Consider the following 16,493-nt stretch of genomic DNA (forward strand, 5'->3'; position numbering starts at 1 on the left):
ATTGCTCACCTGGCTAATTTTCAAGTATGATTGCATGCCTGCATTCTCTAAATTCAGTTTTGTGAAGGTAAAAATGTCAGTTCTTTAAAAATTTGACACTTTTTTTTTATTTTGCAATATTTGAAGTTATTAGTAAGGCAGATACAGATTTTTCTGGCCCAAGAAAAGAGCAGAAGAAAAAGTTTTATAGCTCTAAGTGTTCTTGCTACAAAATCCTAATGCTTGCAGCATTTAGCCACTATAGTGCTTCCTTATCAATTACAGAGCAATATTAAGTAAACTGTAGTATAACAAGAACAGAGTTCTCCATAGCAAAAGTGCACCCTATGTTTGATACATTCAATTAATTTATGAATGTCTAGCACAATATCATCTCTTAATATACATGCATTTTATCCTTTAAAAAGTACCTCTCTACTATAGCTGGTATGGTCAAATCACTGTCTTCGTCAAATTTCTTTGCACAGCTTTCTCCATTGTGATGCTTCACATCTGGTTCCAAAACTATATCTGCAGCAGGTCTTGAGACCTAAGTAAAAATAAAAAAGGTAACAGTGACCTCTGCATCATGCTGTGTCAATACATAGTGAAGACTAACAGACATCTGTAAAGTCCTGAAAGAAGCAATTGCATCATGTGTTCCAAAGGAGGTAAGAGATACCATTCATGAATACAAGACATGTTTAAACTCAATCATGAACCAAAAGAGCAAATCTTGGAACACTTGCAGCCAGGTCATTCATTCCTTCCACAGACACTGGGTCTTTGGCAAGCACAATCCACTTGTGCAATTTTTTGCTGCAGCTCCATGCACATCCTTGGGCAATAGCCATAATAGCCAATTCCTACATATCTTCAAACTTTATGTAAATGCAATGGGTCCCTTCCTATAAGTCTGGAGGCTGTCTGGTGAGCTGTCTGCAGCCTTACTTGCATGAATGTTTATCCTAAATGAGACATCTTCTGTGGCATCCAAATGATGAAGTGCAGTATCTTCTTTCTCTGAAATTATTTCTAAGAAGATATGTGTGTTCTGGTTTTCCCTATATTTTTCTAAAGCAAATGCCTCCAACTCTTCACTATTTTTCCTCTCTGTCCTCTGAAACTTGTTCAAATTACTGGGACACTATGGGGGATTTGTACTTGAACACAGCTTCAAACATGACTCTTCCATCTGAAAACCACTCTTTAGCAAAATATAATGCAAGGTTGGAGGCTCACATCTCCTCGGGATGTCTAGTGCTGTTCCTTGCATGTTACTTTTTAATATTTACTTAGTTTACGTTCCCAAGCGCAATGGGGTTTTGACGCCTGACCAGAGGCCTGAGGTCCTACCACAATGTCCTGGTTTCAGCTGGGATAGAGTTAATTTTCTTTCTAGTAGGTGGTACAGTGTTATGTTTTGGGTTCAGTATGAGAAGAATGTTGATAACACACTGATGTTTTCAGTTGCTGCTAAGTCATGTTTAGTCTAAAGTCAAGGATTTTTCAGCTTCTCGTGCCCAGCCAGCAAGAAGGCTGGAGGGGGACAAGAAGTTGGAAGGGAACACAGCCAGGGCAGCTGACCCAAACTGGCCAAAGGGGTATTCCATACCATGTGACATCATGATCAGTATATAAACTGGGGGGAGTTGGGCTTGGGGGGATCACTGCTCGGGAACTAACTGGGCATCAGTCAGCGAGTGGTGAGCAATTGCATTGTGCATCACTTGTTCTGTATATTCCAGTCCTGTTGTTATTATTGTCATTTTAGTATTGTTACTATCATTATTAATTTCTTCCTTTCTGTTCTGTTAAACTGTTCTTATCTCAACCCATGAGTTTTACTTTTTTTTTTTCCTGATTCTCTCCCCAATCCCACTGGGTGGCAGGGAGTGAGCGGCTGAGTGGTGCTTACTTACTGGCTAGGGTTAAACCATGACACACAATAAGAATAGTAACAGAAATAATCAGTTTTTCCTTTTGGCAATGACCTTCCCCAGACAGAGCACTGTTTTCTAACAGTAAGTATGGACTTCTTACCTCCTGTACCAAAAGGATATCAATTTGTTGAGAAGAACTGGGCTCTTCTCCATTCTCAGAAGCAACAATGGAGCTCCTACGGTTTAAAAGAAATTTCAGCTTAAGAGCAAAATATGAAATACAAAGGGAAAAAAAGAAATCCTGGCTAATGATTAAAACCAGTGCTGCTGTGATGAAGGGTAATCAAACATTGTACTTGCTAGTTTATGAAACTTAATACTATATGTTTAAATGTACAGTTGCCAACAGTAATGTACATAGCAATATACTTGGCAGTACATTTACAATTGACAACAGTAATGTACATAGCAATATACTTGGCAGTACATTTACGTTATCACAAAATCTATCCGTATATCTGATTTCTGTGAAGCTACAACACATCGTGCACTCAGTCACCCACTCTATCTTAGATGGCTGTCCTCTTCCAGCATGAGACAGCAGGGCCGTGTAAGTATCTGCCACAATTGATTGAAGCTTTTCCAGCTTTTGTTCACAGTCTGCAGTCAGTGTCTGTATCCCTGGGACAGTTTCTTCTGATAGTTTTCCCAATATTTTAAGGTCTTCTAATGACTTGCTAAGTTCCCTCAGGCTGCCTTCATGTGAAAAAAAGGCCTAAACAAAGAAAAACAGTATAATAAACTCATGTTAAGTCATGAGGATATGCAATTATTCTCATACTTTTTTTTCCTATTTCTATTGTCTTCTCGGATGAGTGCACTTAAAGCATAAGCTGTCAAACTAGGGGAGAAACATTTATTTTCCCTCAATTCTTTTTCAAATACAGCCAGGAAAGAAATAAGGATTTCTGGCAACTTGTTCCTCAGCTGCATTCACAAGACTACACTGACTTGCTTGATTTTGAAATTCATTATGTTACTACAACTTTAGCTACTTTGGTCCCAAGTCCTCCTCGCACTGACATCAGACATACATGTCCCATTGACTACAGAAAAAGTAGAATTGGAAAATCTATTTAAAATATCCCTCATCAATAATTATACTTTCTAGGGTGAAATCAAGATATACTAAAAATCTAACAAAAATATGAGCAGAACGAGTACACCCAAGAATGCTTATTTCTCCTTACTTTTGCATATGTAATATTTGCTGAACGTGAACCCATGAGAAGCAAAGACTAAAACTCCACTGAATTCAGTGAAGACCAGAATTTCATCAGGAGAGCAATTTCTTACCCTTTTAAGTGGTAAACTGGCAACATCAATGCATCTCAAAGAGGAGGATGAAGGAAAATACTAAAAGCAATGAAGTGTAAAACCCATTGCTTATGGAATATGTAAGATTCACCATGACTCACCCTGGCAAGTGAAACATGAACATTTTATGTTTAACTCTGTAGTTAATTTATATACAGCACAAACACAGAGGTAAAGTGTGGCTATTGCACTGCAAAAAGATACTCTCGCCTGAAGGCACCTAACACCATCTATGCAGCTGTAACAAATCAAGGGAGCCACAGAACACATTTCTTGTTTTTACACTTTGCACAGCTAAGTCTGTTTTAATGCTTCAAGGCTGTCTTAAAAAAAAAAAAAAAAGGAAAAAAGATACCACCCATGTAACAAGGAGGTAGTTCTAAAAGTCTGCAAGGAGGTTAATACCTGCAGTCAAAAAAGGTAAAGAAATAATTTGGGTGGTCTCTTTGTTCTGTGTTTGCATAACACCGAGAACAAGGGCTCTGCTCCACAAACACAGGCTGCAATAATGTACCTAAAAGGACTAAGAAGGACAGACAATGCATTCACCGAGAGAGGTAGGAGAGCAGAAAAGGAGTGTGGCAGGTACCTCATGTTCCTTGATGATCCCTTTGGTTTCATCCATACTTAGAAGTTTCTTCTCTTTGCCTAATTGCTTATTGATTTTTTTAAAAGTTGCATTAAATTTCTTTTTTTGCCTTTCTACTATAAGCTGGACATAGGATATAATTTCATGATGAACTGCCTGCAAAATTCAAAATGCATTATCCCTGTGAGATGGTGAGATGGTATTACAAAGCAAATAAAAACCTCAGAACATATTGTGACAAAAAAAATTGTTTTTCAAAGATGTTAGGCCTAATGAGAACAGACAGTGGATTCTCCTTCTTATTTTATCTCACCTCCCATCTTTTACGAACATCTTTACTCTTTTCTTCCACTACCAGCTTTTCGCAATCAGATGAAATATTTTTCAGTTGTTCAGCTGCTTTCAAAAATTTGTCAAGAATTTTATTGTCCAGAGCATTAAAAGCTTCCTGCAAGAAAAGCATCATAATGAAAAATAAACAGAACAATGTAGCTTATTTATCTAACAAAATTATATCAGTAGCATACAAAAACCATGCATAAAACATGTATACATTGCATGTATAGGTTGTGATGGCCCTTGCATGGGCAAGTATGAGGGCATTCTCCACCCTTGCATACCTGCAAAAAGGTTGCGGACAATATCGGTATATGCTTTTTGGAAAAAAGCAGATGTTCTCGTAACTCCTCTTTTAGGGACGAATTTGGTACCAAAGAAGAAAGATTAAGGTCCCTGAACTTTGCATCATTTCTAGGGAATATACATGGCCATGTCCTATGCCTGTCAGCGGGTGAAATGTCTGCATCAGTGCAGACCCTGTGAGGCGGCCTGGAGTGAGGCTCTGCACTGCTCCCGGCACATGGCTGCCCAGGACTTGCTGTGCAAGATAAGGCAACACAGATTTTGGGCACTTCTATTTTTGATACCTCACTAAGGATCCCTTTAAGAGATCCAGATTTTAAGAGTGCACACTTTCTTTACCAGTTAGCCACTAGAAAAAAAAGGTGATTCAGTATTTATAATCACACTTTAAAAACCTGTCCCAGAATTCAGGCATGTGATTCTTGATGGGAATCTTAATTATTAATCAGGCAAAAAAAAAAAAGGCTGTAGTTCAGCACATGATGAGTTCTGATGGGATGATGGAGTAATTTAAGTTAAAACAGGGCACTGAATAAACGGCCATACAGATTTACATTTCTTCATTCAAGCTGTCTGCTCAGTTAATATATGCTAACAGTGCTAAAGCAAAAAGCTGAGAAAAGCATTAATAGCTACAAAAAAAGCCCCCAAAACTTCTGATGTTTTTCTCACTGTGGTACCTTAGCCTTTTAGATACTAAATAGCACTAAGAAATACTCAAATTCAGCTGGCTCAGAAAACAAACCCACCTCATATCTTGAAATACATTCTTCAGGACTTAATTTTTGACTGACAAGTTGCACAGCCTTTGAAATGGAGGCCTCAAGTTCTTTCTGGGATTCTTCAAAATTGAGCAAAGCCTCCTTCTCTGGGGGTCTCTTCTCAGATTTGGACAAGATGTTGTTCATGTCACCCATGACAGCCTTGGAAGAAAGAGACTGTTTTCAGAATGTGCCTGAGTGTTAGTAATTACATAAAGCTATTGCTTCATAACATTTCACTCGAGTTTTTTGAGTTGGGATATTGATCTTTGAAATATTGTAGTTTTTGCCCTGGCACAAGTCTGGGAGACTGATTCTAATAGTATAAACCATTTTTTATTTTATGTTAACTAAAAGGAGTCTTCCTAATCACATAATGTCAAAATTAGACATGTCTGTGTGTATAAAGTACAATAACAATTAAAAAAAGGAGTACCTCTATTTTGTCTCTGGCTTCTTTAATTCGTGCCTGCAGCCCAGTAGTGCGAGAATGCTGTTGGGACACCTGACTTGAAACATTTTGCGTCAGGGATTGCAATATCTCTTCTGCTGCCACAACTTGCTCTTGGCATGAGGTTCCCCTTGCAGCCAAGCTCTGGTTGAATGAAAAGCATTAGAAGCCTATACAGTATTTATGTCTTTTTGTTTAAAGGAACTGAATGAAAAAGCCAGCCTTGATCATGGATGGTCAATATTTGGTCAAGGAAAAATCTTAATATTCCAGTTATGGTCTGTGTATGGCACTGCAAAATCTCTGTGTAGAAAGAAGTCTGCTGCCATCCACAGGGGATTATTATAGCTGAAACAGTCTTTCTGTCAATGTGATACCTCCCATGTCTTTGCCTCACAGCCAATTAGAAGTATTTTTTAAACATGCTTTCCCATCCAAATAGTTTTCCAAATGAATGTACAAACCACACATTTGGATATGCATCGGCTGATCATGAAGTCGTCCAAAAGTAAGCACACATCAAGGCTCAGATTTTCTTGTGGTATTCAGTACTAAAAGGCAGGAAGCAGCCGCGTATTTTGCATGCAAAAGTAGTGTGCCCTATTTGAATATTTATCATTAAATGTTATTAGAGCTGTTTTGAACTATGAATATTCAACACGTTTTCCTGTTTGAAGTTGTCAATTAGCATTCTTCTAATGATAATCAGTGCTTTATTCTGGATCGCGACCTATTGTACTGCAGGTAATAAGCGACCTGATCTCTTCTGCTCACAGACATGGAGATACAATACCAGTCACATTTTTGGAGGCTGTTTTCTGTTGTTTTTAACAAAAAAGTGCCACACTGCAAAATGAGGCTTATTTTATAAAACATACGCCCACAATTACAAAAAGATTAATAGATTCTTTTCATAAGCTCACACTCCTAATTCTGTCAACTAAACATAGTGCAAGAAGGCGCAAACCAAAACGAAACTAACACTAATTGTGGTTCACAATTATTGTAGGTGGATTTAATGTACCAGAGAAGATCTCTGTTTAATTTTAGCACTTAGACAGAAGAGCGCCCATGAAACCTCCTTCTGGTGGTCACCTTCCTACCATTCATTATACTGGCCCTGTTGCAGAAATAGCAAAAGGCAACATAAGACAGTTCTTCAGCTTCTCCAGTGTAAAGCTTGGCATCTTTGTTCAGTCTCACCTTCACTGGCAGGTGAAGAAAATAAATCAGACTTTGTACTAAAGCTGCTGAATTATATACACATATTTCCACCTGCCACCTGCTGGAGGGGGGAAACAGTAAACCCTGGCAGAGAGACACGGGAAACAATAGAGACTAGTGGAAGTAACAAGAAATTCATCAGTGCTCATTGTGGATGTTTAGAGCAACTGTCTATAAGTTGAGATGGACAAATTACCCAGCATGCTGCTGAAAATACTTCAAGTATTCCAGTTTTTGACAGGTAAGCCCTGAATACAGCTAAGTTGTCCCAAATCCCCTCCCTGCACTGGAAGGTAGATGGTAGAAAGCACTGTATGACCAGGGGGAATTCTTCATTCAGCACCTTGCAAAGTTTTAGTCTGCTGCAAATGCTGTGCTGGACAGGGAGTGATTGATATCACTCAAGAGCAAGCTGCTGATCAGTGGCACCAAAAGCATTTCATTGGCACCTGCTTGTCAACTGGACACAGTAATTCATTTATAGCTTATCTGGGAGCGAACCTGGGAAATAACATCAAAACACTACCATTGCCTTGACTTTTTACCAGTGTTACAGCACAAAAATGCACATTCATTTCTGCTTCACTGATGATGGCTCATTTTACCTAGGCAGGAATCTGTGCTGAAAGATGAGAATCAGATGAACAGGTATTTTAAGCAGTGTATTTCCATTTTCACCTGCAAATGTTCCTCCATCTCAGGTTCCACAGGCCCCTCATGACTGATCTCGCTAAGCAGGCGTCCAGTCTCTGTTGCCCAGCTGTCCACCCCTTCAAGGAGCTCTTCGATTTTCTCCAGGCTCCCCAGAAGCTCCCTGGTCTTCTCAGCAGCATCTGTGCTCTCTTCACCAAGCTATAAACAAAGAGCAGGGTAAGATGTTCAACCCCATCATTGATTCATGGGTCTCTCTACTACCCTCCTGCAACACACAGTCACCACTAGGTTACTTTCCAGCTTTTGCACCCAACAGGGATTGAAAGAGAAATAAATGCCAAACATATTGGTAAATAAACTACGTGAGGCTCAGGTCTTCAACCCTGAGAGCAGGTGGGACAGCAAAATCTGTGCCCATATGGCCTGCCCCCTCCCTTAGAAGCACACAGCCACAGCCACACTACTATGGAGAATAACTCTTGGGCTGCAGCATCCCCCAGGCTACACCAGGGAATCGTCCAAGAGAACGATAGCTGGTGTTGGTCAAATCAAGACCAGGGAGCATGCTAACAGTTTAATGGTACTAGCAGTCACAGGCCAGAGCTCAAGCATTTGTCCTTGCCTTTTTATATATAAAAATAAATATAATATATATTATAGCCATACTGTCCAAAGCAATGCCAGAAAAATAACTCCTGAGTCCTTAAACTCTTGTAAGGGTGCAAGAGGCCCCTTTATCTCTGCTTTCTGAATGTATTTCCTAGAAGCATCTCTTACTAAGGGTTTTTCTAAGAAACTCTGGATTTCCCTCATGCTTGGGAACATGTTTCCTTTGATCTTCTTGCATTCTCACTAAGCTCATCTCCTACAAAAATGTTGTAATTTTTTGCCACCATTTATTGTCACAGCAGTACCTTTAATAAATGTCAGTGAAATGCTCAGCTTAGAAAATTAAGAGCTCTGATATTCCCAGGCAGAGTGAAAATGTCAGTCTTGTGAAAGCTTTCTAGGAAATGTAATATATGTAGCATTAAGCAGGTTGTATAGGAATTTATAGCAGCCTAAAAACCTGTCAAGTGAGCTGGTGTAAAGTTGTACAACCCTAGAAATATCTATGCAGCAATAATTGCTTTCTACTAGCTGAGGCAGAGATTATACAATTTAGCAAAGGCTCACAAGCTTTTAACAAATTGATTACTGCCATCTCTAAAACTGAACAAAGAGCTTTACTCTGCAATACGATTTCCTTTTATAAGCGGTTTTAAAATTTCCTTTTAAAAAACTGAACATTTTCCATCGTGTCATAAAGAGCGTTTAACTGAGCCACAAAGACTTAAGAATGGGATGCCTCTAGGTATTCTCTGTTCCTCCTGTTTTAAAACTGGCAATATTGAGTTGACCGAAAGATTTATTAATCTCTGATTAACAAGCTGATAAGTCTAGAAAACACGACTTTGAAAGCTGCATGGCAAAAGAGTCATATGAAACTAGTAACTTACGAAGTGTGTCCTCTTGATGAACTTAGCCCATCTCCTGTTCAGTTTCTTCAGCTCTTTGGCAATATTTGAACCAACTTGCTCTTTGCTGACTTCGATGAGATAGTTTCCAGCTTCATTTAAGGAACCATGAACTGAATTCCACTTTGCCAGGATCTCAGCAGGGATCTAGACAGAGGCATTGAAATCATTTAAAGCAGAACCCTGCCAAAAGTTTATTTCCAAAATGAGGAACAGAAAAGCAACAACAACAACCACTGTCATGTATAATGCTTTCCTTCCAGGAGGCTTCCAAGTATCTCTGTCTGTCATTACAAAGAGAAATCCAACCACGTACCTCTTTCGGATGCTCATTTCGTTTTTCTTCCAGCCACGTCTTTAGTAAGTGGATGTTTTCTGTATAATTGCTCCAGGAAGACAGGACTTTCTGTAGGGTGGTATTTACATTGGAAATATAGTCTCTGCACATAGAGATCTTTGACTCCACTGTCTTAAAAAGTCTGTTAATTTCCTGAGGATCTTCAGCTAGGACATCAAATAGGGAATATCATTATACATTTGGAGACAGAGAGGTTTGTTACATAGAAGGAGTATTTTACACAAAACATAAATGGGAATTAAATCTGGTGACAGTACATCAGTTCAAAACAGAGGTCTTCAAATCAGTTCATGTGCACAAACTTACCTAAGTCAGGATTGCTTATGTTTTTGTTTTTCAAATCTTCACAGATGTGAGTAGCAGTTTCTAGTTGTGTTTCAAGTCTCTTTTCTTCAATGAAATTCTGCCCAAAGTGAAAAGTAATTGGCACAGGTAACACTAACCCACATAAAACTAGGTAAGAAATGCAGCTTGGGATACATTTTTTTCAATATGAGCCTATAACCTGCAGGTTAAACGTAAACTGAGCAAAGCCCATCCAGCAACTCATCTGCACCGTTTAGCCTGAAACAGACCTGTTCTTTTTTCTGCTCATGCACCGAGTAATTTAAATGGGAATACTAACTCCTGAATGCCATTGCCTGAGTCACAGGCCTGCATGAGTCAGGACTGTTTATTTCAAAAAGTTAAGGCCCTAGGGCAATATTGAGAAATAGCATCTAGAACAAGTCAGGCAGAATTTAGTCACATTAAGTCAAAAGAGTGATGGAAGTGAAAGGTGTGTTCCCCTGCATGCACAGAAGTATCGACATGCCTAGTTCTTGCCACAGATCATCTAAGATCTAAACTGGGGATAGAAAGGGTGAGACAGGAAGAAATGGGAGCAGAGGAGGAGACTTGTGCTTTGAACATTCACACAGGGAATGAGAGGGTTGATCATCGCCCTCCTTTGTCTGAGACGCATCTCACCCCGGAGCTCCCCACTCCTACAAACGTCCTATCTAGCAGGCTACAAAACAACCTCTCCTGTGGCCATGACAAACCTGGGCCACCACGCCACCACTCAGCCAGGACTGCACGTCATGGGACCAGAAGGAGAGCCAGCAACAAGCCTTAAACTTCTTGGGAAAGCTGTATGTTCTATCAGCTTGAGAAAGACCATGAACTACAACTGTAGAAATAACATGATAGTCAGTATTTATGAAATCAACTGAATCAAGAAACTCAGCACAGATTAACTTTGTACGCCCATCTCATCACAGGGTAAGGTTAGTAGTGCTCAGGAAAACTGATATTTTATACAACCTCTTGTTGCATACTTCCACAGTTCTGATGCTGGTGAAATTCCCACTAATTTAACTTGGGATTTGCCAGTCTGAAAAGCTTCTGAGAAACTCTTTAGAAACTCCACTATGATGGAATTCAGGGGGAGTCCCATTAACTGGAGATGGGGCAAAATTGATGGCATCAGGATTTTCATTTCTCTGCCTCTATTTATGATGCATCTTTGGCAGTATTTGGGGTAGGGTAAATCCACCCCCTCCCACAGGCCTACACGTGGCATCATTTTAATAACGTAAGCCCAGAAGCTCAGCTAAGCACAAAATATAACAAAACACAACAATTCATATTCACCGCAAAGTGTAAGGAGGTAAGGAAGCTGGAAAAGGAAGAGGCAACAGCAAAAGGCAGTATTAGCCAGCACTGTGGGTAATGGTTGTTTTTGAAGATAGCAACTACTGAACTACCCCAGAGAGGTTTGAGTTAAGGAAGAGCTGCTACTGCTGGCCCTATAAATAGTCTAGAAAGAAAGAAATCTTCCCAATGAAGAATAAAAAAGGGCAGAGAAAAAATTACAGTCACGGCTCATTCTGTTTCTCCAAACTGAAGAAAGAACTCTCATTCAGAGGAAAATGGGAAGACATGGAGAAAGCTTCTATGGTAGTCTACCTGTCCTTCTTTGCTTAAATCCCAGATCTCACAAGTCTACTGTGCTTCTACCAACTACCGTAGTATCTTCAGGTAAGGACAGACACAAACTTGAATCAAAAAGAGGTGGGGAAGAACAATTATTGTCAGGGTGTGGTACATATATTTTAAACTTACATTCCAATTTTCCAGCAGTGATTCCACAGACTCTTTTGTCCCATATTTCATGTCCCAGATATTTAGCTTTAACATCACCTCATTGGCAATAGCTGAGCACAGTCCATAGTGGTATTCGAGGAAGGTGTTGGAGTTCGTGAAATGAATATTGCTGAATCTGCAAACAGTGAAATGTTCCAAAAGCTGACTCAAAATTATTGGATACAGGAAACGTTAATGTATAATGTTTTTAGCCTAAAAACTCAGAATTACATATATGTAAACATTATTTTGTTATGACAGGCATAAAATTTTAAGATAACAACAGTTCTTTTTTTTAAGTAGCAACAATTTTGAGTCAATATTGACTGCTCAATTTATGAAAAACCTTAAATGCCCAGAAAAGGAGTATCTGCCATCTGTCTGTCAAATGATCTCAGGTTACAGACACAATTCACTGGTCATTTTTTAAAATATCCTCCAACAGATCTATGGGGTTTGCACAACCTGTAGATCTCAGTGATTTTAAAAGGTGGAAATTAAAAATTAGAGAATCCACATCCCCAGAGAAATTTTTACATTCAAAATATTCATGTTTCCTACCCCTAGTGGGTGCTTCCTATCCACACTAGCAAAGGGCATCTGAAAAGTTCCTGTTAATGAGCTCCACTTTCTACACATAATTAGACATTCACTGGACCAATGAGTGAACCTGCCTGCTCCACATGACAGTCAATCTGTGCTTAGGTGGAAAATGCTCTTTTTCTGCAAGGCACAGATAAATTATGTGCTTTGTTCAGAATAGCAGAGCAAGTCAACGGCAGAGCTAGAATACAACATAGTCAAAGTAGAGGGAATTTGAGGATCACAACCTTCTTTTCATTTCCTCTAACTTTTCAGGAAAGACTAGTGGCATATTCTTCTCATCTTCATTCTTAAATGATTGAAGGGTGTCCAAATGAGAATCAAAACAATCCATCAAGCCCTGGGGAGAAAAAGACATACTAAGCCATTCATTTTAATTCTAGAGTATTTCATCTGGGAATCTGCACGTCACCTGCCATTAGGGTGAGAGCTATTAAGAACTAGTCAGCACAAGACAACCTTCCAGTGCCTTTACCCATTAAAGTGCAAGGAAAGTATTTATCTCATCACCTTCTAAAGTGCATATTTAGTGCAGTACTATCTGATTTCTCTTATCACTGTGCATCTACTTAAATATAAGGAACATGAATCTACATTACCCATGCTATCATTTTCTTCTGCACTTTCACTATCACCTTTAGAACAAAGAAGTGTCAGTGTAACAGTTTCAGGATATTAAGTTGTTCTTTGCTATGTTAGCAAAGACTGACAGCAAAACCTGTTGAATAAATCTATTATGTCAAACTTGCTTAATACTTCATTTGACTGCTCAATAAATTTCCATCTAACACCAAGCTGATATCACATTAACCCTCTGATGGCCAGTGTCACGTGATTGGGGAATATTTTACAGGCAATAAAATGCATTGCACAGAATATAAGCATAAGTGGCATATAAATAAATATGCTAAAAGTTCATTTCTATGTAATAAAACCTACCACAAAGCATGTTAATGGAAATGACTAAATCCCGGGGCAGCCCTCAACCCCAAAAATACTGCACAGATTTTAAACACTTGATTTTGTAACCTTAATATCATTCCAGTCAGACAGTTATGAGCATTGGTAGGTAATTTCCTAGATCTTACGAGAAAGTAAAATTTCCATTGTAAGGCACCACCTTGGCAACAAGATCCCTACATGAGACATACTAAAAGGACTGACTAGAGGAAGGAGGGGGAAAAAATTTCTCAGCAGAATAACTTCCCATCAGGAAAAATGGATTTGACAGAAATTAAGTATCTTGGGTTTCTTCTTCTTAAGGAACTTAATGATTTTATCTACATGTTCAACAGGAAGAAAGAAACCCCTAAACCAACAGCATCTCTCCCTTTGTCTCATTCTTAGAAATGCTTTAACTACTTAGGCTGAACAACAAAAATCATAGACCAAATGGCTAAAGTCTGGCAAAGTTGTTATCAGTTAAAAAGCCACCTCTCATATCAGGAACTGACAAGCAACAGTACAAAAAAGAGGTGTTATCAAGCCACTCACAAGAACCTCTATTTCCCATTCTTTCAAACTCTCTTTAAGGACATGTCACAATAACATCCAACTTCCCCCTTGTTCATAAAAAAAACAAGTACAGCATTATGATGATCAACCAGGCATCAACACATCTACTCTTTTCAAAGTTTTTAAACTCAAAAGGACGTTTAAACTATTATCAGTGTAAATGTTTTAAGATCAGAATAAATAACTTCTATGGTATGGAGGTATCAAAATACCTCCCATTGCTTTAAATGGCATTACGGAGTGATTCAGCAAATATTTAACTTTAAACACACAAACTTTGTGAGCTCACTGGAATGTAACCCTGAGCACAAGTGCTCTTCTGAATAGATATGCATTAAGCATAGATTTAAAGATAAGGATGCAATTACCCTGTGTTATTACTTAAGAAACAAACAAGTTGCAGGAACCACATAAAAAGAATACCAAAATTTACTCATTCAGATAGTACTCAAATTTAATCTCACCCCAGTGAAGTCAGAAACCTTCCTTATAGACCCATGCAGTTATTTAATTTCATCATTGTTCAAAGGTATGTTCAGAAGAGCTTTTCATCTTCAGAAGATAAACATATCCACACCACTTCCCAAAATGTCAAATAGCAATTCCATAACAAGTGCTTTGCTAGGTCAGACTGAAGCAGAATGTTCCTTTGTGATCAGCATACCTTAAATATTACAATTATTTCTCTGAAGACAAACATTGCTTTAAATGGGTCCTGCAAATCAGGCAAATCTTCTGACTGCAGATGTTCTACCTCCTGAAGCCAAGCCTCAATGTTATCCAGGGGGGAGGGCAACATCTGGTCCAGCTTTGCTTTCCATTCATTAATCTTAAAAAGGAAAACAAGTGATTAAATTTCTCACCATTATTTTCTTCCCCATCCCCAAGATACTGATAGAAGCTCCATAAGCTGATGCTCTAGACATACCAGAAAAAAAACCACCTGCCACTGTTCATAAAAGGAGCTTCCAGTGAAGTCAGCTGCAAACCAGCTATGTTTACCTGAGACCCAGGTTTGCTCCCCAGGCTGTAATCTCTGTAACACTACAGAGAATTTGGCAGTCACTATCCTTGGCTGGTAACCATCTCAAGGCCCAGCAACAGGGAAATTTATAGTAAACTAGTTCCAAAATATAGGGCAAACAGGGATGCTCTGGACAACTTTCCATCATGGGGCTGACAGGGGAACATCTCTTCCATAAAGAGCAATTACCAGCGAGGCCCAATACATCCCCTTGTGGCAGAGGGAGATGACACAGTCAACCTCATTGCAAAGCACTGACCAACCAGATCCCACTATATCACTATCCGTGCCATGGGAAAGAATATATTAACACACTTTTCCCAGCTGCATCATTATCTGAGCCATAATCATGTCCCAGAAGAACCTTTTAAGCATAAATAGGCCAAAAACTTTGATCAGAAGAGTGCTCAAAGATAATCAGATGCACACCATTTTTCACAGACATCTCACAGTCCTGAAGCTCAGGAGGCAAAAGGGTAATGCACAGTCACCTTCTGCCTCCTCTTGAGCACTATATGCCACTCGGTTTGTCTGGACTTCAGGTTCAGGGTCAATACCTCTTTTATCAATCCAAATAAAGTATCACCTCCCCACTTCTCCCTGCGCAAGTTCCTGGTGTGGACTTAGGCTTTTTCATCAAACACACTCACACTGGTAACGAGGTGAGCTAGAAATGCCTCTGACCTGAGAGATCAGTTTATCCCACTCTTCTCTCATCTGCTGCTGGCTTTCTCTCAGCCTAGCTTCACTTCTGGATGACAACACAGGCAGAAAGGGTTTTTTTTCTTGGTTAAATGCTTCCATAAATGACATCATTTCCTAGGGATAAAAAGGAAGAGTAATTCATAGAAGAAGACTTCAAATGGAAGCTCATGGAGCCAAGTACTGCCTTTTAACACATTGGTATGACTTCCATTAACTTCAAAGGGTGTGATGCATGGAAATGCAACATAGCAGGAAAGAGGCATATTTGTCTCCAGGCAGTATTTGGGTCTGAAATTATAGGTGCCATTCACTAGCAAAATCTGTATTTAATACAATGTCAGTGCAGTCAGGTCATGGTTCTCCCCTCCCACCAAGAGAAAGGGAAAACTCCTCCCCTCACAGTCCCCTATGGGCCATTTTATTACAAACTGGCTACAATATAAACTGAAGGAAATTTTACTTCAGCACAATCTATAGCCAACATTTCAACTATTCCTCTACTACATCAGTTGGGTAAAACCTACTGTTATTATTATCACAGAAATGGTGAAGGTAATGCTGTAAAGGGCCTGTGTGCTTGAAATTTGTCCAAATCTTCAACTGTGTTGATTAATTAAAAGACACTACTTTACTGTCTCCAAAAAAAACCTTGCTCTGCTCAGAAAATAAGCCGCATATATCTTTTTCCTAACAGAAAGAATTTTATCCTACCCTTCCCTCAATCATATGAGGGCATTTACCAAATTCACTGTTAGATTTCCAACTCTTGTTTAAAAGTTTATTTAATGCTTCAGTTTAGGTGATGAAGATGAAAAATATTAAAAATATTCCCAGAAACATAGCTTTTTTCTGCAGAAGCAGTTTGTGCTGGTTTTGGCTGGGATAGAATTAATTTTCTTCATAGTAGCTAGTATGGGGCTATGTTTTGTATTTGTGCTGAAAACAGTCTTGATAATACAGAGATGTTTTCATTACTGCTGAGCAGTGCTTACACAGAGTCAAGGCCTTTTCTGCTTCTCACCCCACCAGCGAGTAGGCTGGGGGGTGCAGAAGAAGTTGGGAGGGGACACAGCTGAGACAGCTG

At 39.2% G+C, this 16,493-nt stretch overlaps 1 protein-coding gene across 7 annotated transcripts in view; it reads right to left on the reverse strand.

Moving 5' to 3' along the window:
• SYNE2 (spectrin repeat containing nuclear envelope protein 2) overlaps positions 1 to 16,493 on the reverse strand; it is a 197,714-nt gene that overhangs the window by 145,683 nt on the left and 35,538 nt on the right. For all 7 annotated transcript variants that reach the window (XM_052783400.1, XM_052783405.1, XM_052783402.1 and 4 more), the window contains exons 11-25: positions 15,389 to 15,523; positions 14,345 to 14,509; positions 12,393 to 12,505; positions 11,542 to 11,698; positions 9,742 to 9,838; positions 9,394 to 9,581; positions 9,060 to 9,224; positions 7,585 to 7,758; positions 5,668 to 5,826; positions 5,220 to 5,393; positions 4,142 to 4,276; positions 3,829 to 3,984; positions 2,426 to 2,637; positions 2,023 to 2,098; positions 411 to 529 (exon numbers count right to left, since the gene is read on the reverse strand). In XM_052783400.1, coding sequence (XP_052639360.1) covers positions 411 to 529; positions 2,023 to 2,098; positions 2,426 to 2,637; positions 3,829 to 3,984; positions 4,142 to 4,276; positions 5,220 to 5,393; positions 5,668 to 5,826; positions 7,585 to 7,758; positions 9,060 to 9,224; positions 9,394 to 9,581; positions 9,742 to 9,838; positions 11,542 to 11,698; positions 12,393 to 12,505; positions 14,345 to 14,509; positions 15,389 to 15,523 — 2,225 coding nt within the window. The remainder of the gene's footprint in view (positions 1 to 410; positions 530 to 2,022; positions 2,099 to 2,425; positions 2,638 to 3,828; positions 3,985 to 4,141; positions 4,277 to 5,219; positions 5,394 to 5,667; positions 5,827 to 7,584; positions 7,759 to 9,059; positions 9,225 to 9,393; positions 9,582 to 9,741; positions 9,839 to 11,541; positions 11,699 to 12,392; positions 12,506 to 14,344; positions 14,510 to 15,388; positions 15,524 to 16,493) is intronic.

This window comes from Harpia harpyja, chromosome 3 (assembly GCF_026419915.1).
Source record: "Harpia harpyja isolate bHarHar1 chromosome 3, bHarHar1 primary haplotype, whole genome shotgun sequence".
Lineage (NCBI taxonomy): Eukaryota > Metazoa > Chordata > Aves > Accipitriformes > Accipitridae > Harpia > Harpia harpyja.